This window comes from Podarcis gaigeae (assembly GCF_964106915.1).
Source record: "Podarcis gaigeae genome assembly, chromosome: 2".
NCBI classification, from domain to species: domain Eukaryota; kingdom Metazoa; phylum Chordata; class Lepidosauria; order Squamata; family Lacertidae; genus Podarcis; species Podarcis gaigeae.
This window is the reverse complement of record NC_139679.1, coordinates 4,265,512-4,290,001: the sequence shown is the minus strand read 5'-3', so window position 1 is coordinate 4,290,001 and position 24,490 is coordinate 4,265,512. Positions and strand designations below refer to the sequence as shown.

At 43.9% G+C, this 24,490-nt stretch overlaps 1 protein-coding gene across 4 annotated transcripts in view; it reads left to right on the top strand.

The window, feature by feature from the left end:
- The first annotated feature begins 3,200 nt into the window (after positions 1-3,200).
- STAC3 (SH3 and cysteine rich domain 3) overlaps positions 3,201-24,490 on the top strand; it is a 32,121-nt gene continuing 10,831 nt past the window's right edge. The window contains exons 1-7 of one of the 4 annotated variants that reach the window (XM_083729241.1): positions 3,201-3,523; positions 6,954-7,023; positions 15,521-15,782; positions 18,549-18,646; positions 19,539-19,599; positions 19,698-19,789; positions 20,920-20,986. In XM_083729241.1, coding sequence (XP_083585367.1) covers positions 6,955-7,023; positions 15,521-15,782; positions 18,549-18,646; positions 19,539-19,599; positions 19,698-19,789; positions 20,920-20,986 — 649 coding nt within the window. In that variant the 5' untranslated portion in view covers positions 3,201-3,523; position 6,954. Of the gene's footprint in view, positions 3,524-4,488; positions 4,949-6,953; positions 7,024-15,520; positions 15,783-18,548; positions 18,647-19,538; positions 19,600-19,697; positions 19,790-20,919; positions 20,987-24,490 lie in introns of those variants that run through there. The other 3 variants (XM_083729243.1, XM_083729244.1, XM_083729242.1) reach the window with 3 other exon arrangements.

Below are 24,490 nucleotides of genomic sequence, written 5' to 3'. Positions count from 1 at the left end.
GCTGCTTTCTCCCTGCCTCTTTTTCTCTTTTGGATGGCACAGCGGTCAGACCCTTTGTCTTTCACCAGAGTTAACCCAGGCATGTTGCTTGGACCTGAGGTTGGGGGAGAGCTGTTGGGAAATTATCTAGGCAGGGACAGATGGCTGGTATTTGACACTTGGGTACCTGAATAGCAGGGCAGCGAAGCACCTGCAGTTTTATCCCTATGCAAGAACCAGGTGAAACGCTGTGTGAAGCTCATCCCTTTGGTCCTGGCTACTGCGCTTTTATTTTTAATTTTTAAAAATGTACAAAACGACACCTGTTACAAAGACACATCAGGTAAGAAAAGTGTAATGTATGAAGTCCCGGTTTGGCAGTTAGCTGAAAATGGAAACAGGTGCTTCCAGTGTTCTCCCTCACTGGAGGAAGAGAGGGCAGTGAGAGTGTATGAGCCCAATGCTTGTCCACTTCATCTCTGATTTAAGGTTAACATCCGAATGCATCCAGCATTTACCCTAAGAGATTCTCACCTTTCCCTCATTATCTCAAGCTTCCAAACCACGCTTAAATTAAGGTGTATTCCCCTAAGTCAAAGCACATGTGACTATCCCATTACATTGTCTAGGTTGTAGATCTTTTAATGGCCAAATATGAATTGACTGTATGCTTAGGCTTGCTTCCAATTTTTAGCAAAGAATACTGCTAAAAATGAAGACAACTTTCTACAGTCCTTTTAAATAAAAATAATGCCACCCATTTGGAGAAGGGAGCTAGGTGTTCACTGCACGTGAGTCTGCTGCTGAAGAAGCACCCCACCATGACATCCATACAACTTATACTTTTGCCTGCCTAATAGGGGTGGAGGAAAATCTTGGCTAAGGATGGCTAAACTTTACAGGGAGAGCTCAACACAAGGCTGGGGTGATTTTGGTAGCAACTTTTCATTGAGTGTAACAACTTAGTTCCACCTTCAACCAATCTTTGAATTACGTGGCTTTCAGAAAAAAAGACATTTCAAGACTCTTAGCAAGCCTAAAGTCCAAAATCTTGTGTGTTTTTTTGCAAACGGGAAAACAGCCTCAAAAGATTTCCTCTTCTGCAGCTAGCAAAAGAGAAGTTGAAAAGCAAGTTGCTATTTATGTGCTACAATAGGAATCAGGCTGGGGAAAACCTACTCAAGATATGGAGCCAAAACTCTGGGGACTTTGGTTGAGGAGATCAAGGCTTAGCTTCGACCCCAGTGTATTTTCTCAGTGTCCAGGTTCAGCCCAGGAACATGTGATGGAATGCTAAACCAGAATACTTTTGAATGTCTGCGGCTCACCATAGCAGCAACCACACATCTATGATTTAGAGGTAAGAGTTTCCAGATTTGGAGACTGTAACATCGAGGCAACATTCATCTTCCACATCTTTTAAGTTTAGAAATTAAAACTAGACAAAATACATAAGCAAGAGACATGAAGTCTGGGATGTTAGAATCATAATCTTCATCCATGTCAACATGTGACACACAGAGACCTGGGACAGATCCATCCTTCTTCCTGGCAGGGATTATTTTGATTTAGTTGGCCAGGTGAATTGAATCCCCACCCACCCTTATAACCAGAGACATGCTGGTTCTATTCACACCATTATTTCTATTTGTGATGCTCTTTGCAAGATGCCAATTCCCAGTGCAATATTCCTTAGCTTAACCATTTCACATCAGGGTTTTTTGGGGGGGTGCAGAGGGAAGCGGGAAAGCCCCGCTGTCCTGTGGGGGCTTTTCAGCAGGCTAGTACAACTATGCAGTTGAATCTAGCCCCATATAAATAATGCAAAGTAATGAAATGAAATGACATGTCTGTTCGTTTTTCACAATTCATTCTTTTTCTAGCCTTGTGGAAGAACACAGATCTATGTGCCACTTCCCCAACCCTTGACCATTGATTGGAACTCCCAGTCACTGCCTCCCCATTGCTGCTGCAGTTTACAGTTCTCCAACTGACTTAAGATCCTGAGCTGTGATCTAGATGTTCATCGATTTGAATCTATTTCCTCTGCCATCATCTGTGGGAAGCCTAAGCAAACTCCTATTTCTCAGCCTTCACACACACACACACACACACACACACACACACACACACACACACATCATTATCATCATCCTCATCCTCAATTAATTATTATCTATAATAGGTAGGTTAAAACATGTGGGTTCCTTTCATTGGGCAAGGGCCTTTTAAAAAGACCAACCTATCCAGTCTTGGACTGTAGATGTACAGTGTATATGGCACTTTACATAGAAATACAATTCTGAAGTTCTAGGTGCATATGATTCATCTGCTCGATAGCCAGATGTGGTCAGTTTGTTGTTCACCATAGCATGCAGAAGATCCCAGGTTTAATCCCTGGCACTTCCAGTTTAAGCAAAGGATCTCGGCTAACAGGTGCTGGGAAAGACTTCACCCTGAGACTGCCGCTTGCAGCCAGATTAGACAGTACCACCAGACTAGAGGGACAAATCTCCTGACAGGGTTTAAAGCAGTTTCCTGTGTTCTTCCTGTGCACTGTGTACCCTGTAATCTCTGTCCAGACTTCATGGGTGAAACTCAAGGGAAAGGGCAGTCTGTTAGAGCTAGCCTGCGGCTTGAGAAGTTAAACTGCATCAGTTATGAAGCATGTTGATCCTCTGATTTCCTTTATTGGGTTGGTTGGCGAAAAGCAAGTAAATATTTGTGGCTGGTATGAAATAGAATGGATTGCCCTTTACAGAGCTAGATTGGGGGGGGGGGGGGAATCCTGCTCTGAACATTGCTTTCCTTTTTTCTTGAATCAACACTGATGTCAGGTGCCTTACATGCAAAACTTGAGGAAAAATGGACAAGTTAGGATGGCTGCAGAATCTGCCAGGTGTTAAAGGTAATGGAGAACAGAAAGCAAACGTGTTCATTACGTGTTACTGATAGACTGCACTCTTGCATAAGGAAGATAGGTATGTACAGAAAGGCATCTATGAAAAATTAGGAAGCCCAGTGGGATTGTGTGTTCCTGGCTAGCTGACTGTGATGCTATGTTATGGCCTGAGATACTCTGTCAAGGTGCACTATTTGCAGCATTGAGGTCAGTTGGAGGCTGTACCCCAGGCAGTGATTTCTGTTCAAAAGCTCCTAGGCCAATGGATCTGCCTCATTTCTATGTCAATATCTGAACAGTTCCCTCCCTTCCTCAGTTCCCAACTGAGCTTTTGTGTTGCTGTCTCAGGCAGTTTGGCCCACAAGCCATGTTCAAGCTGCTATTCAGTGTCCAATTTCTCCATGTCAGCCCTCCCAATAGATGGCAGCTGTCTTTCCTCCTCTCCTGTCACTCAAGTTCTTTGTGGTGCTGGGACGGCAAACTTTTACATGCTAAGACTCAGGAAGGGGAAAATCTTTATCCCCCATGGATCTCTAAAGTGAGATGTTGGGCAGGACGAAGGGAGAGCTGCGTTTGTGGGGACTGCCTGATACTTTTGGAAGGATTTAACCTGCAGGAGGTGTGTGTCCTTTATTCCTGAAGGTAAGTGTGCCTTTTCTCTCTCCAGCCTCCACCACTGTCATCTGCTCTTGGCTCACAGAGGCATAAACGTCTCAGACCCAGTACTTAGAACCATGAAAGATGCCACCCATGCCTCAAAAAGCAAACAAGGCAGTTCATTTTACGCACTTTAAGCCACTTGCTTTCAGAGGTAGAGGAATATGCATGTTTCAGTCTGTGGAGGTTTAAAATGGCCGAATTGCCTTTTCTGGAAGAGGGTGGGGAGATTACCGTTTCTGCGGAAATAATTGTGCTTTGTGATAATCCTCAGGCAAGAGGGTATGTGTTGGGATCTACAAGTTGTAAGTGTGTGCTTTTAGAAATGAAAGATCAAGACTTCCTAAAGTACTTTTCCATTTTTGCAGCATGGTCGCCTGGCTTTCACAGGGGGTTGATTCCCACTAAAAGTCTAAAGCAAAGAATATTAAGGCACCTGCTATAAAGCAATTCTGAGAAAGAAAACGGGATTAGCACATTATGGCTTTTTTTTAAAAAAAAGTTTTTCTGCTGTTTTCTAAAAATATCTTAATTAAAATTGATACTAAAGGGGGTGGGGGGAGGTGAAGACTATTTGTGGCCCTCATAGCTGCCTTGATGTGATTAAATGTAGGCTTTAAATGCAAATAACTTTTGCCCTTGGGGAGTTATTTCTGCTTTACACATTGAGAGTTGTACAACAGTGTGTTCTGCTGCCTGTCTGCACCACCCAGCAAATGTGCAGCTTACGTGAGTGTCCAAGCAGACAGCCAGGCGGCCATGAGCAAACCTCTAGGAATGTGAGGCAGAGGGGTGCTATGACTGCTGCAGAACCTTTGAGTCCGTTTGTGGGCACAGGCACTTGGGAGCAGCTACGCACTGGACAGCCCAAATGCTTTTCTGCTGATGTCCTGACAGTGTGACGTGGCTATTAATGACAGGCATGGGCCATGCTTGCCGTTAGCCACTCCTGGTTCTCATAAAGGTTTGGGAGGTGATTCGCTGAGTGGAGGAAATGGCCCATATCAACAAATAATTTCTTCCCAGTTTGATATTTATGGGGCTGAGTTATTCTGCTGAGGAAGAGGAGCTTCTTCGGAAATTTTCGGGGAACTGTGCAGGCTGGTGGTTTTTAGACAGCTTAGGCAGGTGAGGAAGTGTGTGTACTTTTGGTCAGCACTTAATGTGTGTCAGGGCTCAGTGCCAGCACCTCTTTTACAACACCAGGGCTTAAACATTTGAAAAAGTAAAAATAATAAAAGAAAAACACCTCAAGAGTGTCTTTCCCTCACCACTGAGTAATCCCAGCCTGTCCATATACAGCCAGGATTAAGAAGCAGGGCTTCCCAGCGCCTGTTTATAGAAATGAAGTATTTTGTTTATACCTTTTCCAGTGCTGCAATCCATCTGCTCTCTTCAAACATTAACCAGGTAATAATGCATTTCTGGGGGTCTTTTTAAGTATAAGTTGGTTTCAGAATGAATTTCTCCTAGAAATCCTGATTTTATTCTAACTAGGTTGGACTCTGGTTAGCTATCCCCATAACCTCATAGGGAAAGTAGTGAGCAGTAGAAGCCAAGGGGGTGGTCTCTTTGTGAATTTCTCTTCTGCCTCACTAGATCAAATAAATCCCTATGTGGAAAATTGTGCAACTGTTTCCTTAATGTTTCCCTCTGAGGAAATTTTATTATAAATTTTGACTGGTTTAATAATCACTCACTCTCAAGAAACCACGAGAACTGCAGTTCTTTTGTTAAGTGTAGGAGAAGAGTTAGCTCTCAGTACCTTGAAGATGCTCTCAGTATCTTGACCCAGCTACATTTCCCGGGATTGGAAATGGCCTACTTTTTTACCAGCCTTGGTTGGTAAAGAAAGAAAAGAAAGAAAACTAGCGGATTTATCAGGAGCCCCAGGAGTACTGGTAGTTGTGGGGCTACATACCCTACTCCTATTATGGGAAACCTTTAGCCCTCCAGGTGCTATAGTTTCCAACATCTCTCACCAGTGACGGTTCTTGCTGGAGCTGATGGGAGCTAAATGTTCAACACCATTTGGAGGCCCCAGGTTCCCCCATCCCTGCCCTAAGGCAGTCTAAGAGGCTCTGCACATCTTAGGGAAATGTGAATTTCTTGGTTGAATTTATTATATTCCCTAGCCATTATGCACAATCTCCAAGAGGCCTTGGGGAATGTGCTTATACTTTCTTGGGTTTTATTCACTGCCTGCTTCTGGCCCAGTGCCTAATCTTGTATGAACCACAACATACCTTCCTACTGATCAGTCAAGCAGCAGAAAGTATATTAAATTTATATTCCACCCTTCCTCCAAATACCTTTTTTCAAAAATCCAAACCCCTTTTTAATCACTCTCAGCTGTTCCTGAGAACTGCATGCATCTTCTCAGTCAGCTCTGCTTCTGGTTAAAGAATATGTGTTGCGTTGTGGTGAAAGAACTTTAAAGGTGAGGGTTCCCCGTCCGCCCCCGCCATTTTTTCTTAATAAATATTAAATTGCATACTTTTATATAATAAACAGTAATACATGATTTCATTTATTTCTGTAATCATTAAACTTCAGTGTCCACATACCACTTCCTAAAATATTACAGCCTTATTTCATTTCAGCAGAGAAGGCATCAAATTATTCAATTTCATAAATGTCAGAAAAGGGCATCAAGATTTTTCAAACTGTTCCTTTTTCCTGCGAGTTATTCTACAGAAATATACCATGGAATGTTTTGTTTCACTTTTGAAAATATAAATTCCTGTGTAGGTAATAATGCCCTAGCCCCCATTTGAATGCCAACTCTTATTTCATAGTTTAAAAATGCAACTAGATAAATCCATAGTCTCATCAAGCCCCTTCAGATTCCACCTGTCACATCCCACTGATGGTAGAGAATGCTGTACTATCCCTAGCCTACCAGTTAAAAAGTGGCAATACTAGTGGGGGGGGGGGGAGAGGCACTCTGCATGTGCCAGAGCTAAGTCCTGGTTAGCTTTTAAGCCCAGCCAACCAGAGAACCTCTATTACCTTCACCAGCCATTCACCCGCAAAGATGCCTGTGGTGTAATTTCACCCTTTCCATCCCAAGGCTCCTATTTGCTAGACACCTGATGCTGGAAAACATCCAAGTCAGCCTTCACCAGCTTTTTACCCTCCAGGTGCTTTGGGAGAAATTGTTGTCCAAAACATTGGAAGGGTACCAGATTGGAAGCTTATCCTAGGTATTTGTGGTTTCCTGTTATGGAAATTCCTCTCCCCCGGCCCACTTTGATGGAGGATTGTTGATCAAGTGTGGTTTGAGTTTCGGGACATTGCGAATAATGAGTGTGTGTGCCCATGGGTTTCTGGCTCCCACCTCCTACAAACAGTGGAGGTGCCTGGGTTATGTCTTTGCATCTTTATTGTTGCACCTGCTTTCTTCCCCATGCAGTATGACAGAAAAAGAAATTCTTGAGCCACCTGCATCACCCACATCTGAAGGGGGGAAATCGACGGAAGGGGTAAGTTCTGTTGTGGGCTGTACTCTGGGAGGACAAGGGTGGGGTGACTCCCATTTCTGTGTCCCAATTCCTCCACAATCAGCCATGGGGTCTTTCTTGGAAGGACTCAGTCCTCCTTAAGAATGCCCTACGATGCCAGAACCTTCTGACTTTGGCCTGTTTTGGCCACAGTGGCTGCAACCAATCAGATGGGAATATCCTGTCCTTTGCAGTTTAGGCTGAGGACATCCCATCCCAACAAACCACCAATGTACCTGTCTGGAACCCTGAGATGTAAGTCTTGGGAAGAGCCATTGACGTTGCCTTATTTCTATGAGCACAGAGTACGGCACACTTTCTTCTCATGGTTTCCCCGAAGGTTATGGTTGCCATTGGGCCAGCTTGTCCAACTTTAAATATAACCAGTTATCTTTTTGCCATGATCCAAAGAAGCTACTAAAGAATGGGTATTTAACATGGATTTAAGAACAACATGTTTTCTTGAACAGAAAGCCATCAATCTATAACCCATGGGTTGCTAACAAACCAGAATTTTAAAACTTTAAAATAACAAAATAAAAGCCAGCCTGTCTAGATTGGGTGTTCATTCAGAAAAAAACAAAACACTCTTCATATACCAGGGCAATTGGCATGATGTTTTCAACAAGTTGACTGCCTTTTTTTTTTTAGTAAAAGGTAAAAGTAAAGGACCCCTGGACGGTTAAGTCCAGTCAAAGGCGACTATGGGGTTGCAGCGCTCTTCTCTGTTTGAGGCCGAGGGAGCTGGCGTTTGTCCGCCAACAGCTTTCCGGGTCATATGCCCACATGATTAAATTGCTTCTGGCATAACGGAACACTGTGACGGAAACCAGAGTGCACAGAAAGGGCATTTACCTTCCCGCTGCAACGGTACCTATTTATCTACGTGCATCAGAGTGGTGTAGTGGTTAAGAGCAGTAGACTCGTAATCTGGTGAACCGAGTTCGCTTCCCCGGTCCTCCACATGCAGCTGCTGGGTGACCTTGGGCTAGTCACACTTCTTTGAAGTCTCTCAGCCTCACTCACCTCACAGAGTGTTTGTTGTGGGGGAGGAAGGGAAAGGAGAATGTTAGCTGCTTTGAGACTCCTTAGGGTAGTGATAAAGCAGGATATAAAATCCGAACTCCTCCCCTTCTTCATAAATCTGGAGGGGGCCGTGTAGGCCATTTATTTATTTATTTATTAGATTTATTACCGGCCCTTCGCCATAAGCCCTAGGTCGGGTTACAACAATGGAACATAAAATTAGAAAAACAGGTTTATTTGTTTGTTTGTAAAAAAAATTATAGACTGCAGTTTCACTAAAAATATCAAAGCGGTTTACCATTATTTATACTCAATAAAAAACATACATGGGGGGGAATACAGATCACAAACTAAGCATTACAGAAAGTGATTAACTTAATTGACTGCATAGGGCTCATGGCAAAGAAATTTTCAGGAATGTTTAATGATCAATACAGAAAACACCCGATGAATTTCTATTGGAAGAGCATTCCACAGGGCTAGGCTGGTGGCACTAAAACCTCAGTTTTGTGTTAATGTCAAATGAGCCTCACCAATTTGGAGGGCAACCAGCTATACTCCTATGGATGAGTTCAGTGACTGAGATGGATATACAGGTTGGGATGGTCCCTTTGGGACCCTGGACCTAAATTGTTCCAGGGTTTGTAAATTAATACAGAACCCGTCCTGTTGGTAGATGTGACAATGAGGTCACATATTGTCAGCCATATGCCCCCTTCAGATAAAAGTATCACAATTCTAAGACAAGCAGAACCATTTCAAATGGGATAGAACAATATCAGTCCAATGTTCTTCTTGAGCTAGGAAATCCATAATGGTTTGTCCTGCTGTATGGAAGGTTGCTGTTCAAGAAACTCAAGCCCCAACCTGCCTTTTGGTGGGGAAAATTGCTTTTCTGGTGTGCTTTTGTTTTGGATCCTGGTCTAAATCTGCAAGGCATGCTGGGAGTTTTGCAGCACAGAGGTCAAAGTTCTGCCTTGGAGGGAATGTATTATTCCAGTGAAGCATACAAATGTATTCAAGCTGTGTAATTCTGTGGAAGTCTGGAATTTTGAACAGTTGCTGAAATTTGGAAGAGTTGGCAGAGACTAGATAAGTTTAGGCATTGCACAAAGTGCCAGTAAACAAATGTATCTAAAAGGCATCTCACAGGGGGAAGCTGTGCTGGCTTTAGGTAACCTGCACATCTTCCCATTTGAGTTTCCCTTTGGACACATTAGGATGGAAGTGCAAACAGAGCTCCTTGTAGACACATACACACATGTGCGCATGCACACACACACACACACACACACACACACACACACACACACTAGAGCTGTGTACTGGATTCAGCCAAGTACCAAACCAAAACAGCCCTATTCAGAGGGATTTGAGCATCAGCAAGTTGAGTTGAGACAGCCACGGATCACTGTAAGTTGGGTTGGATGGTCCAGAGCTATCCAGAGCTGCCAGGCCTCATCCCTGAAGCAGTACTCTGCAGGATAAATGCCTCTGAGTGGAGGAAACAATTACGCAGGGTTGCAAGAGAGGTCATTTGTGAAGGACTGTCCCCTAGACCCCACCCCTCCAGCTCTCTGTCAGTTTCTTCCCTTCTATTTGTATATTTAATAAGAATTTTTTTTAACAACAACAACTACCCTGAAATATTAGCCCCGCTGCAGAACTAATTCAGAACCAGGTGCAGGGTAGGTGATCCCCATGTTGGCCCACGGTGGGTCAGCCTGATTGGGGACCCCCAGATTGGTGGAGCTGTGCATCAGCATAGACAGACACATCTGTGAAGTTTTACTCTATGAAGCCACTATTAGAAAGCAAGAGGCCATGCTGGCTTATCCAGAGTCATACTTTGATATCCTTTTAGCAAATGACCAATTTATACTCTCATCTTCACACTGCTGAAATGAGGTACACAAACCCTGTAAAACACATCTGTGCCTAAGATTAAATTCCTATACAGTAGGGATAGCCACATGGTGTCCTTCAAATGTTCCTGAACTCCAACTCCCATCAGCCCCAGCCAGCATGGCCAGTGGTGAGAATGATGGGAGCTAAGAGCTAACAACATCTGGAGGGCACCATGTTGGCTATTCCTGCTCTGTGGCATCACTTTTACTTTAAACAAACCACTACTACCAATACTTTATGGAGATGTGTGGGTCTTTGTGAGCAATGAAGCTTGCCTGTGGAAAAACAAGGAGATCATTGAAATTAGTAGCATGTCATTCTTGGGTCTCAAAAGAATTAAATATGTTTCTTTTATGGGGCAGGAATTTCTTCAACAATCAATAATTAGTCTGCAGAACTAATGTTAAACTCACCGTTCAGGGGAGGGCATGATATTCTAGTTTCCAATGGATGAGAGTACTGGAAACATAAATCGTTCTCATATCCATTTTTGTTTACACACGTAAAAGCAGTGCCTAGTGTAAGCAAATAAAAGCAATCAGCAAAAGCATTGATCCTGCATCAGATTCTCAAAGCACCAGTCAGTAAACTCACACACAGCTCTAAACTTTCATTGCTCTGCCTTTCTCCAAATTCAAAGTTGCCTCTGCTTTTTGCTGCCCATATTTTGAGTGGTGCCTCATTCCAAAGGCAGGGAAAGCAAGATCTTAGGGTTGCCATATTTCAAAAAGTAAAAACCAAGACACCCTGGTTGTTGAACTTTTTTTTTAAAAAAAGACCCCAAATTGTTGAGCTGTTTTTCGATCCAGTACAAAGCAGCCACTTTTCGGAAATTCCCCCCAGACGCCAATTCCGCCTTTGAAATCCACGTGATGTATGGCAGCCCTAAGGATCCAACACTGTTTATTACATCCCTGTTTATTACTAGTTTCCTTGCTGCTAGGCCCATTTACGGTAATCAAGACAGCCAACTTATTAAGCACTTGGCAGTGCTGGTTGTCTCTAGCGGCTGTTATGCATGTCTGCAGGAAGTGCATGGCAGTAGATAAAAGCGTTTAATTTCAACACTGTAGTAGGTCCTGGCTTCAGATCACACCATGCTCATACTCTTGTCATGGGGTGTGTTAGACACAGCTATTTTTCAGCCATTCCATGTCTGTAAAATGGGAAGCACAGCCTACTTTATAGAGTTGTCATGTGATTTATATGCCGAAGATTATTTTTTTAAAAAAATGCATAGAAGATTATTCTGAATTGCAAGAACAGGAACACATGGAAAATCAGAGGCATTGCAAGGGTAAAGTGGAGTGAAGTGAGGGGGGGCTTTAAAATGTGTGCTCAAATTAGAAATATCCCTGATAATCCAGTCTTTCCTGTTCTTTAGCATGCATTTAACATGTGCACACAAAACATTGCATAGATTCACCTTTTCTTAAGTGTTCAAAGTGTTTCATGTATATTCTCTGTATTTCTCATAGTAGCCCTTTAAGGCAGACCAGTATTATCACAGACATTATTTTTTATCATTGTTAATTTATTGATTACCTTAAATATGACCACCTTCTAATCTATACAATAGTTTTCAGGCAATGCACATTTAAAAAACAGTAAAACAGTAAAAAAAAGTTAGATCCCCACAAAAAACACCCACATCTGATGCATTTAAAACAAAACTAAAACCCAGTCAAGTAGAACCACGTGGCAAAGACTTTATCCAGCTGTGGAGGCCCATCAGAACAAAATACCTTCAGTTGTTTCTGGAAAGTTCAGGTAATGGATGTTGGTTGTATCTCAACAGGAAAGCTGTTCTATAGAACAAGGGCAGTTGCAGATGAGGGGGCTGAAGCTGAAAGGGGGGCTTGCCTCAGTCCCTGCTAGTGACTCAGAGATGGCAGAGATCTGAACAAGAAGCTTCCAGATTCTCGGCTTAGTCTTTTTTGCCACTCACTGTGCTGTGCTGCATCTGGCGTTATCTGTTCTGGCACTATCCAGCAAGGGTGAATATGCAGGAGTGCTTTCGGTTTTCTGTGAAGGGGGAGGCTGCATGGCTTCCCTGGAGCGGACTTCTCCAGCACCAGGTAGTGTGTGAAAATTAGCTGGCAGGGAAATATGCAACTTCTAGGGGCAGTAATTGAATTCTTGCAATTAGAACTGAGGCAGACACACCACCAACTTTGAGCAGATCTCCTCCCTCTTTGAAGGAACCACTAATGTGTCTTTTCTTTTTAATTCCTATGGGATAGAGACATGATAGCAACAGCAGAGGGAAACTGACTCTTGGAGCATATCTCTAATACACACGCTCCTTAAGAGTTTTTGATCGCTCACATGGAATATTCAGGTCAAATTCCTTTTCAGGAGAAGACAAGGCTGTTCCCCTACCTCTAGCAACTTTCCCGTTCTTTAGCTGATAACAGTCAAGTCTCTCAACAGAGAATTTGTGTTCTGACACAATGTTTTGAAAGATCCTGAGCCACAGCTCAAGAGTTGTCGCTTCAGTTAACGTGTTTAGCTTTCTGTGGTGGCTGAAACTGGCGGCAGTAACCCAAGCCCTGCAAGAATTTCCACATTTGATTCCACTGCCAAATGTTAAGATCCCAGGAGACCCTGTGTGTGCACAAATAGGTGTATGTGAATGAATGCAGGAGAGATGAGTATTGGCTGGTTCTCCTCCCCTGGGACATGTTAGCGTCTGTAACCATAGGAGTGGGGTTGCATTTCAAGCAGCGCTGACTGCATGCTTTCCAGTTTACTGATGCCCCAGGAGTCCTCTGTGAGCTGACTTGGCTGCCCTCCATGGCAGCAGAAGCAACATCTGGGTCAGTGACGTTCCCCTTGCCTCCCTCGCCGCCTCTGCCTTCCACAAACTGCACTGCTCAGGGTCAAAATGAACTTTATCACATCTGTGGGATGCGGTTACTGGTGGTGTGAAAACTGGAATTCAGAGGTCGTGGCACACACCCAGGTGCCAATCAAGGAGATGGATGTGCTGGCCTGTGCAGAGGAATGTGGTCCACCACGAGCTCTGTTTTTATTGCAGTATTGGGTTAATTAGCTGAATAATGCCAGGATCTATGTATCTACAATGGTTTCTTGCAAAATAGTTTCCTGCCCCACTATAGGTGTTAATACAAGTGTCCCAGCAATTTTCACAATCTGCCCCTGTAAAAGATTAAAGCTGTGCCTAACATATATTAAAGCTCTAATAATCATTAACTTTAACTTTTGCATCTCGTTGCTATTCAGCTCTCAGATTACAATTTTCTCTTTTAAATTTTACATAAGGTGTCTGATGAAATTGGCCTCTGTCCATGAAAGTTTATGCTTTGTTAGCCTGTAAGGTGATGAAAGACTCCCTTATTGTTTTTGCTACAAGGGACTAACACAGGACTGCTCCTCTCACAATCTGTCCAGCAGCTCCACAGAAAAGTTGTGGAACAGTTGGAAATGCCTGTACTTGACCTTGCTCTTGAGTTGTTGTTTTTTACCGGATGGTGGCACTTCAGACTCTTTTGACCAGGGCAACAAGAGGCTGGTCCAGGGCCCATGATTTCACAATTGGTGCTGGTTTTGATGATGCCAGTGGTAAAGGAAAACATGTTTTTTAAAATATCACACACACACATCCATTGCAGTAGAAAAGCTACTATATGCTGTGATTATTAAAATATGAGATGCATATGCTTGTACAAAAAATTATTAAATTGTCCAACAAGACAATTTATGATTCGTAAGGTCTATAGGAAAAAGTTGCCAACTGCTGGGCTAGTGAATTGAACGATGGCTCTTTAGCCTGTGTCTCCCCTCCCCATATTTTTCCAGCAGACTTACTGCCATTAAATGTTATTATGTACATTTATTCAATTAAATGTGCATGTGTCATCTCTCCCTCTTAAAATAAAAGCAGCATCAGTGGGAGGTGATTGTGGAGTGGGTTGATGACATCGCCACTGTTCCAACCAATCCGTGTGGTGCTGTGCTGGCTTCCACAACCAATGCTGGGAACTTCAGGAGATGGGACCTACATTCCTAATACGAGTAAAGATTAAACAGGCAGAGGTAGCTTCCTGTAAGTTTTTGATTCTGCGTTAAAATTCTATATGCCACAAAAGGGTGGCTAGTGCACTTACCGTACCAGTTTGACGGCTGAGATAATATATATTGGGGGGGGGGGGATGCACCTTAAGTGAAAGGCACACAAAGCATCAGTGATGGGTTTGGCTGTTTAAAGTTAGGAATGCAAGTGTTAAGCAGTACATTAATGACCCAAAAAATTAGTTGACTAATTGGTATGGGCCAGTTTTAAATAAGCAAGGCTGCAAAGGTAGGGCCCTTTACTTTTTTGAGGCTGTCTTGCTTCTGCTATGTTTCTGCAACAGAAGAAGGTAATTAAAATATTAGATTGTTTTTTCTTTTCTTTGTTGTTAAATTGTAAGTTAGCAAATCTTTTGATATCTATTCCCCCCACCCACCCAAGAGCAGGTTTAGAATCACAGAATCGTAGCGTCAGAAGGGACCATGAGGGTCATATTGTCCACCCCCTGCAGTGCAGAGATCTTTCGCCCAGTGATACCTTTTGAGTTTTTTGGCATAGGCACATGGACTTAAAATTTAATTTGCATTATTAGCAAGTTAAAAAGAGCACACCTACAATAACTTGGGCTGCATACACACAATTCATTTAAACTATGTTTAAAGCATATTCCCCCCCCAAACAAAGCACATTTCTTATAGTGTAATCCTGTGCATATTTACTCCGAAGTTATTCTTGTTGTGTTGTTTGTTTAGAAAATCAGAGTCAACAAGCACTCCCACCCCCTGTTCAACTTGAAATCTACCTTTTGCCCACAGACCTAGAAAGCAGACTGCTGCCTCTAAGCTTCACCCCACCCCCAAAAAATATGCAATGTGGTACTGCTCTGCCCTAGAAGGTTGTAGAAAAGGTTTGCTGCAATATGTGAAGCACTTGAAACTATATACCTGCTTTTAGAATAATTATTATTAACCAGTTAATCGCTAAAAAGCAGATGATTAATCCACTAAAACAGAAAATATCTTTAATTAGTTGCTAGTCATGCTTAGAATGCCATTGCATGGAGAGAGTTCTACAATGCAAATTGTTTCTGTGACGTGGCTTCCACCCCCTGAGATGTGGCCACTGGATGTTTTCTGCCACTGCAGACCATCAGTTTGTGGGTGGTGCAAGGAAAAGCCACTCTGTGCAAATGGGTGAGCTCTGTGGTCCAGTCTCCATGCAGTTGTATGGCTGCCACCATGCCGCTTCTATATGTTCACTGGACATTTGTTTGCATTACCTGTGATCCAGGGTTCTCTTCCCCTGTGTTTGCCAAAGACCCAAGGGGTGCCGTGGGTCTCCCCCCGCCATCACTTTGCCTCATTTTTGAGCTACTCATGGACAAGTTTGGAGCATGCATGCCAATGGCGCTGGTTGCCAAGGTTCCCTGTTGGCATCTATCAAGTGCTGATTGTCCACCACCCCCCACCCCACCCCACCCTGCCCTCCCACCCCATCCTGGACCTTCAGCTGCAGCGGCTAAAGCAGCTTTTCCAACGCAAGCCCAATGAGGAGCCTGCCCCAGAGGAACCACAGGCCAATGGGGAGCTGGTCAGCCCCTCTGGAGGACCCATCTACTACATCTATGAGGAGGAGGAAGAGGATGAAGAGGAGGAGGAGCCTGAGCCACCACCTGAGCCAGAGAAACCAGTTAACGACAGACCTCACAAATTCAAGGATCATTACTTCAAAAAACCCAAGTTTTGCGACGTCTGTGCCCGCATGATTGTCCGTGAGTCCTACCTGAGGGGGTTGAACTGCAGGGGGAATGGTGGTGGTCAGAAGGTTGCCTCGTCCCTCTCTTGGCAGGGTGCTTGGGCCCTTGGCAATGGCATAACAGGCAGAAGTCTGACAAGTATGGCTTTTTCTCTCTCCGCACCTCTGTGGTTGTGGGGGGAGGAAGTTTCATTGCTGAATGTCCGTCTGTCATGTTAAAGATAAACATACGATGGGCATTGCCAAACATTGTGCACCACACAAAAAGGACACTAATTTGCATATTTGATAAATATGCATAGATGCAAGTTTGGAAAGATTTACTATAAATAGAAATGCAACGCATCTTGTCCTAGGGGTGAGCGCTGCAAACTCTTGATGGGCGACTTCAAGGCTTCAGCTTGTCAGTCCAAGAGGACACCTAGAGGACTGGCATCCAAATAATAAACTGCCCCCTATAAATCAGGACACACGGCCACCCTAGGCACACGAGTCCTGTGTGTAAAATGGTAGCAACCATAGTGGGTAAAGGAGAGGGAGTGAAGGGGGATGGGGAAGGCTTCAGGGAGATGGTGAGTCATGAAGATGAAGAGAAGGTAAAGAGATTGTGTGGCTAAATCAGGCTTCCAAAAACTCAGCCCTCCAGATGTTTTGAGACTACAATTCCCATCATCCCTGACCACTGGTCCTGCTAGCTAGAGATCATGGGAGCTGTAGGCCAAAAACATCTGGAGGGCTACGTTTGAGGAAGCCTGGGCTAAAGGCTGGATGTGATGGTGGCTCACATATATATAACTAGCAGCCTTATACCCAACATTGCTTGGGAATTCTAAGAAACCCCCAAACCAGTACAGTTTTGAAAGCAGTGTTAAAATAGTGCCATTGCGAAAGTTTCAGTCCACCGACTTGATTCAAAATGGTGTCCAATTTGGCTACCTTATCTTAAGCAGTTGGGACGCGGGTGGCACTGTGGTCTAAACCACTGAGCCTAGGGCTTGCTGATCAGAAGGTCTGCGGTTTGAATCCCCATGACGGGGTGAATTCCCATTGCTCAGCCCCTGCTCCTGCCAACCTAGCAGTTCGAAAGCCCGTCAAAGTGCAAGTAAATAGGTACCGCTCCGGCAGGAAGGTCAACGGCTTTTCCATGCACTGCTCTGGTTCGCCAGAAGCAGCTTAGTTATGCTGGCCACATGACCTGGAAAAACTGTCTGCATACAAACGTCGACTCCCTTGGCCAGTAAAGCGAGATAAGCGCCGCAACCCCAGAGTCGTTCACGACTGGACTTAACTGTCAGGGGTCCTTTACCTTTATTTTTATCTTAAGCAGTGCATAGTGAATGGATGAACAACTTTCCAAAATATATAGTTGATACACACACAAGCATTCCCCCCCCCCAAAAAAAAAATGTCACTGAGTCAGAGATGAGTTTTCATCATTCAAGGTGGCCATTTTAAAGTTGAGAAGGTAAAGCCCACATCTCTGTTTCCTGTTATGCTGTAGTGAGTACATAGTGCCTGGAGCCGCTTCAAGGGAACTGTAATGTAACAGGGAGGGAGGGAATGAAGTTAATAGCCATAGCTCCTTCCCAATTTTGAAAGAACTGGGGGTTGGGGAATTTGCAACATGATCCATCTGTCATCTTCTCCTTTCATATCATGACATGCATACCTATGACTGGAAAGGGAATGAATAATGCAGCTCTCTCTTATGAGGTGAGGACTTGTGATATTCACATGAGATGCGAAAGGGTTTGCTCATTGATAATTTCTTCCAGCACAATTGGTGTCCCATATGACACCAATCAGCCTCTTGGCCAGTTGCCAGAAAAAGGATTTAAAGTGAGCCCCCACCCACAAATTCAACTGATGTTTCACTGATATGTCAAAAGTGGTATCTAGCTGGCTTCCTTTATAAAGGAAAGCGACTCTGCACCTGCTCAGAGGCAGTTATAAGTTCCAGTATTTTGAAAGCAGACACTGGCAAACTTGAGACCAATGCAAGTGCTGAAGAAACCCTGGTTTTAAATGCAGCCCCTCCCCCCTCCCTCCAAAAATATCATGTACACAGATGTGTAAGACAGATAAGGAGGGAATGTGTCAAAGCTAAGCTGCAAGAAATGATCCACGGGTACCAGAGCCAGAAAGGAATTGCTGCTTAGGCAAGGTCTCAGACCAATCAGGAGCCCTTTTTATAGGCCTGCCTGCCTGGAAGAGCCCAATAGCCAGCTGGGGGGGGGGGGGCAGGGCCAGCCTGAGGCTACTTCACTGGCAAGAAAATGGTCCAAGCTGCAGTTCTCACCACATGGGGCAGTTGCACACAGAACTGAAGATTTCTGCCCTGAGAGCTCTTGATGCAGTGTGATTCAAAGTGCCAAAAGGGTACACACAAGCTGGGCTCTATACTGAAGTGATACCAATTGGGGGAAATGATCCAGTTAGTGGTCTTCAAATGGCACCTTCTATCTTGGCATTACATGTGATTGGACAGGCCCATGTTAGAGGACATGAGCAGGTTGCAGACACCTCGAGTTTACTCCAGGGATGGGGAAAACATTTTGCCCTTCAGATGTTGCTGGACTCCACCTCCCATCAGCCCCAGGCAACGTGGCCAAAGTGTGGCCAGGGACAATGGTAGTTATAGTCCAGTGACACTGGGAGGACCTCAGGTTCCCAATTCATGATGTAGTCTGCAGGAGTTGCAGGGGTGGGGGGCGCGGTTGGCAGGGGGTTGGCTCTTACAGCCCAAATTGCCCCCCACAGTTTGTTTGTTTTTCTACTGTAGTCAATAACAAATACGGCCTGCGTTGCAAGAACTGCAAAACCCACATCCACCACAGCTGCCAACACTATGTGGAGTTCCAGCGCTGCTTTGGCAAGATTGTAAGTATTCCCTGCCCGGTCCCATTGCCCAAGTTCCAGCTTCCTGCCACTTAATATGATATTATACCATGTGCCTTAGGCTTGGACTGTCAAGTTCAGAGGTTGCTTAGGCCACCATAAGGTGGAGGGTGGGAAATGTTTTGGCATGGAGATAAAATCTTCCCCAAAGAGACATGCTAATATGACAACTGAGAAATTTATTTGATTGCTTTAATAGGGAACATAACAGAATTTGTATGCTCAAAATACTCTTGTGTTCCTGGGCAGTTTAGTGCTTGCAGCTTGAGTAAATCGAGCTAAAACAGGAAGAATTTGTGTCTGGGTGCTGTCGTTAGAAGCATGGATCTGGTATAGTGTTGAGTTTGATGATATTAAAAAACCAATTACAAGGACAGAGAATATTGCAATAATTGCTTTTGAAAATGTAGAAAAACCATTTTATATTGATGTGGAACCATCAGCATCTTAGCGGTATTAAAGAAGTGTATTTATTTAATCCATGAGATAGATTCTTGTTCCTCTAGGGTGGGAGTTGTATTTCGTTCTTCTGTTGGTATATATCTGAAAAGCAATTTTTAAAAGTTAAGAAAAAGAAAACTGCATTGAATCAAGCTGTTCATAATATTTACTTCAGGGATGTAGTCCAACAATACCTGGAGGGCCCCAGGTTGGGCCAACTGTTTTGCCCCTTCCACAGTAGTCCCCAAAGAATCACCAGAGGCTTTTTCTGCAACTGGTGAAAATATTTCCAAAAATTGATGTTCCTGCCTCTCCAAGGATAAGCTGGTCTACTGGCAGCGTATTTAGGAAAGAGTTGTCCTTCTTCCTTAGTTTTGGAGAAGGCTGGGTTCTCCCTTTCCCTTGTGTGTCACACTCTTCTTTTGTCCTGCAGCCCCCGGGTTTCCGTCGTGCTTACAGCTCTCCATTATACGGTGCAGAACAACTTTCTGGTGGTAAGTAACCTGCTGCAAGCCTCTACCCATTCCAAAGGTGGGCTTCCATTGCCACAAACAGCAGCCTAATTTTGTTGCTGTTGCTTTTCACTCCACAGCAAACCGAAGTGACCCTGTGTTTGAGACGCTGCGGACAGGTGTTGTCATGGCAAACAAGGAGCGCAAGAAAGGGCAGGATGACAAAAAGAACGTAAGGGAGATGGTGTGGGGAAACAATCATGACACAGAAGGGTATCATATCATCGTCTCGTAACCATAGCAGCCATGGCAAGTGCACTCCAGATAGGAGTGATGGAATCAGGACTAAATTAGCTCTTAATTAAAGGGTTAATGCTTTTACAGTAAAATAATTAAAGAGTTAATGTGGCGTGCAGTATTTCAGACCTCTTCCTCACCCCACTCCCCTTCCTTGTTGCCATACATTTAACTTATCCACCGGCTGGAAGGCTGCAGCCCTCTTTCTCAAGCATTCTGCCATGAGTCTGCTAAAAATATCAGCTGTGCAGCTTAGCTCCCCATTTCCAACCATAACCTTGAGGAAGAGTTTATCATGGTGTAGACATTTTCTTGCCCACATCTGCTGCTGCTGCTTCTGTGGGGCAGATAAATGCGCAATGTTGTAAAGTGAGACCATGGGTAAGAGAGCTACAATATGGGGAAGAGGAGTTGTGCCCGTAAACTGCTGTTGCCAGTAGCAGCCAATAGTAATAGTAATATGTTTTACAAGTAAATTTATGAAATATACAAAATATCTTATAATGCTAGCATCTAACACATAATACACAATAAAAATCTTAAATATAATATTTAATACATGATTTCATTTACATTAAAAACATAGTACAAAATGCAGCAGACATGCTAACATTTAATTATGCATGTGCAAATACAAATTACCGGGACATCATTCCTACTGCATTAATTAATGTAAAGTATAGCTCTGTTCTTGGACAGTAGACGGGGTAGGTAAATCTGACTTCTTCAGCTCTTTAGCAGGGAAGATGATACTTAACCATTTTTCCCAGCCTTGGAAGACTTAAGGATATAGCAGCTTGAGGTTGGCTGCGAGTTGGCAACCCTGTCTCTCCAGATGCTTCAAATTGATGTTCTTTCCTTATCCTCTTCATGCTGCTATGCACATTGTCTTGGAAATATCTGCCAGAAGCTCCTGAGGCCTTGCCTAGTTTCACATAGCCCAGAGTTCCCTGTTGTGTGCCCCAACCCTGAGTCCTATGCAGCCTCAGTTAGTGAGGATGCTTCATTCCAGTCAACTGCAACAAAGCTGATGCCTTCTGATACATTTCCCATCCTGCTTTCTAGCCATTGGCTGCTATGATGGAGGAGGAAACAGAGGCCCCTAAAAACGAGGGTGGCCAACCTGAGGCAGGTAAGTGCCAGACCTTGGAAAACCCTGCTCTTCAAAGACTCTGCAGTCCAAAGGCTTATTTGTTAGATCTAGAACTCGTGTAGACCAAACAAAAAAATTCCTTCCAGTAGCACCTTAAAGACCAACTAAGTCAGTTCTTGGTATGAGCTTTCGTGTGCATGCACACTTCTTCAGATACACAGCCACTTCATGTAGACCAATTCTAGAAGAGACCAGATAAAAAGTGGTTGTGGAAATTTATCACCATGAATGAAACCCAGCCACGCTGTATCATACAGTACATACAAATGTGGATTCTAGGGCCCAGGTGTCTAATGAAACACCTTCTTCCATATACAGTGGTACCTCGGGTTACAGACGCTTCAGGTTACAGACTCCGCTAACCCAGAAATAATACCTTGGGCTAAGAACTTTGCTTCAGGATGAGAACAGAAATCGAGCGGCGGCAGCGGGAGGCCCCATTAGCTAAAGTGGTGCTTCAGGTTAAGAACAGTTTCAGGTTAAGCATGGACCTCTGAAACGAATTAAGTACTTAACCTGAGGTACCACTGTACCATATATACTCAACTGCATGAGGCATATTTTATTGCATTACGTACAATATGATCAAGCAAGGGACCTATTGATAACCACTATTGGCAAATTGGCCGGGTCAGTCTGAAGCCTACTATATCAGATATCTTCTGGACGACAAGTCCAACGATATCACAGTGGCCGTGGCAAAGTTTCTTTCAGTAGTCATACGAATCAAAGATCAACATACCCATGACTAAACAAATAACACTTCAGTCTCCCTTCCCTGGGGGGTTGTCTACATGAGTCTGTATTTTATTCTGTATCTATATTATGGGTCGTTGGATCGTAATAAAGATTAATAATAATATACCGTATTTTTCTGTCTATAAGATTCCCCCATGTATAAGACGTGCCCTATTTTGGGGAATTCAGATTTAAGAAAATGGGGGTGGGAGATATATCTCTGTGTAAGACACCCCCTAATTTTATACATTATTTTTTAGGGAAAAAACCTAGTCTTATAAATGGAAAAATACAGTATATGTGTCTGAACAAGATCTGGTGGGGATGCTATTGATGACGCCACATTTGTTTGGAAATTTGGTATGCAATACCCCTGGCGGGGTGCTGCGTGTAGAGAGGGAATTCCTGAAATGCTTTTTTGATGTGTCTAGATTCAGCCATAATTGTTTTGACTATAATATTATATTATAGATTAAATAGTTTGGCATATTGAGAATCTTGGATTTGATTTTAAGAGCAGCATCCCACACTCAAGCTTCCAAGCCTCTATGTGTGCAAAAATAAGCTTGAAAATATATGGGCTGAGATATAGGAACAACATAGGAAGCTGCCTTATACCGTGCTGGTCCATTGCGCCATCTAATTTAGTATTGTCTGCATCGACTGGGCCCTGGGCCTTTCTAAAGCTTTAGAAAGTCTGAAACTTTACAGAATTTCAGACAGTATACATTCCCAGTTCTATATGGATATGTTGGGGACTTTTTGCATCCTCCCCTTCACCATACCAGAAGGAGCCTTATTGGGATTTCTGAAGAGTTGGACTTCAGGGCCTTCCTTTAGTGCCACTTTACCTGTAGAAAGAATGATGCAAAATTAACAAATGTGTGCCAGTTTGCTTTACATAATTTATGTAGATGGAGATATCCAGCTCGTCTTGGTGCAGAAGTTGGGTTAACTTCCTGCATAATTTTAATCATTTTAGTTAGCCCTTGCTGCTGTTTACCTAATATATGTTCAATTCAAATGTTGGTGAACTCATCTTTAACAAGTCTTAGGTTCCAAGGGAATGACATATTGAGTATTTGGGACAAGATTGCCTAGTGATTATTACGGAGGGTGGCATTCTTCCAAACCCTTTTGGAACTTGTGCCAGGTTTTATTTCCTGGGCTTTCTGACACTGCCATAAACACTGGGATAAGCTGGATTCTCTTTGCAGGTCGGCCAAGGGCACTCTTGGAGTAGGAAAACACTGACAGACATCTTTAGGGGTAGAATGCATAACATTTCAAACAAAACTATAAATGGACAGTTTGTTTATTTGTTGTTCTGAAGAACTGGAAGACTGGGCACATGGGTGGGTGGGTGTATGCAGTCGAGTCGCGGAGAGCAAGTGGAGTGCTCAGCGCTGGCAGGGGGACAGCCGCGCTGGCACCCCACTGGGATCGCGCTGCCGGGGGCGGTGCGCTCCCCCCCCGTACTCCTCTTCCTCCGCCAGTGGGTGTATGTGTGCATGAGGCTCCAGAGAAAGTGGCTGCTGTCTGTATCTTCCTCGAGGCAATGCTAACAGGAACAGGTGTCCTGCAGGGACAGCTCTCTCTCTCTCTCTCTCTCTCTCTCCCTCTCCCCTTCCCTTCCCTTAAGGATGGGGCAAAAAAATTGAACCAGTTCACATGTAAATGCAAACTCCAAGATAATTTGAGAACCAAATTACAGCCAAACTTTGAAATCTACAGTCCTTCAAATTTACAAGGCAGTTCTCTAGCCAAGTAATGAGTTAAAAAAAATAGTCATATATTTGGGTAAAGTGCAAAAAATGCATATACAGTGGTAACCTCGGGTTACGTACTTAATTCATTCCGTAGGTCTGTTCTTAACCTGAAGCACCACTTTAGCTAATGGGGCCTCCCGCTGCTGCTGCACCGCTGGAGCACGATTTCTGTTCTCATCCTGAAGCAAAGTTCTTAACCCGAGGTACTATTTCTGGGTTAGCAGAGTCTGTAACCTGAAGCATATGTAACCTGAAGTGTCTGTAACCTGAGGTACCACTGTATTAGAGAAGATAACATTCAAAATGCATTATATTATGTCTGTTAGAAGAAATTCACACTAAAATGCTGATGAATTACTTTTCAGAATAAATAAATTGCAATTAACGTAGAAATATGGAAAACTGAAGACTGGAAAAATGACAAAGTGAGAGAAACCAAAATTGACCCATTGGCCCACCCCAATGGAGGGCCACCATTTCCCTCTCCTTACTAGCCCAGGAGTGGATAGACTGGTGCTGCTGCCTTGCGGCACTGAAGGAAGAACAGGAAAGGAAAGAAGAAGAAGAAGCAGGACCCAATGTTCTGCTTCTTCTCCTTTGACTGAATGGCTGTTGCAGTTATGGCAGTTGACTGCACCTGTCAAGGGGAGTGTGTGGGATGTTTTGACACTGTGGGCAAAGCGCCCTGCTGCTGTCTCCCTGACGCTTCCTGCCCCTGCCATCACTCCTGCGCTGCCACTGGCCCTGCCACTGCCGACCTTGGCACCTGTAATACTGGTGAGAGTTCCTGTCTTCCTTGTACTGGTCTCTAGTAGAGAGGAGGGAGGGAGGGAGGGAGGGAGGGAGGGAGGGAGGGAGGGAGGGAGAGAGAGAGAGAGAGAGAGAGAGAGAGAACATGAAAAGGCAGGCAGGGGTGAGTAAAATGCACAGAGAACTAAACTAGGAAATGCTGCAATCTTGTACGTAAGGGTAATAA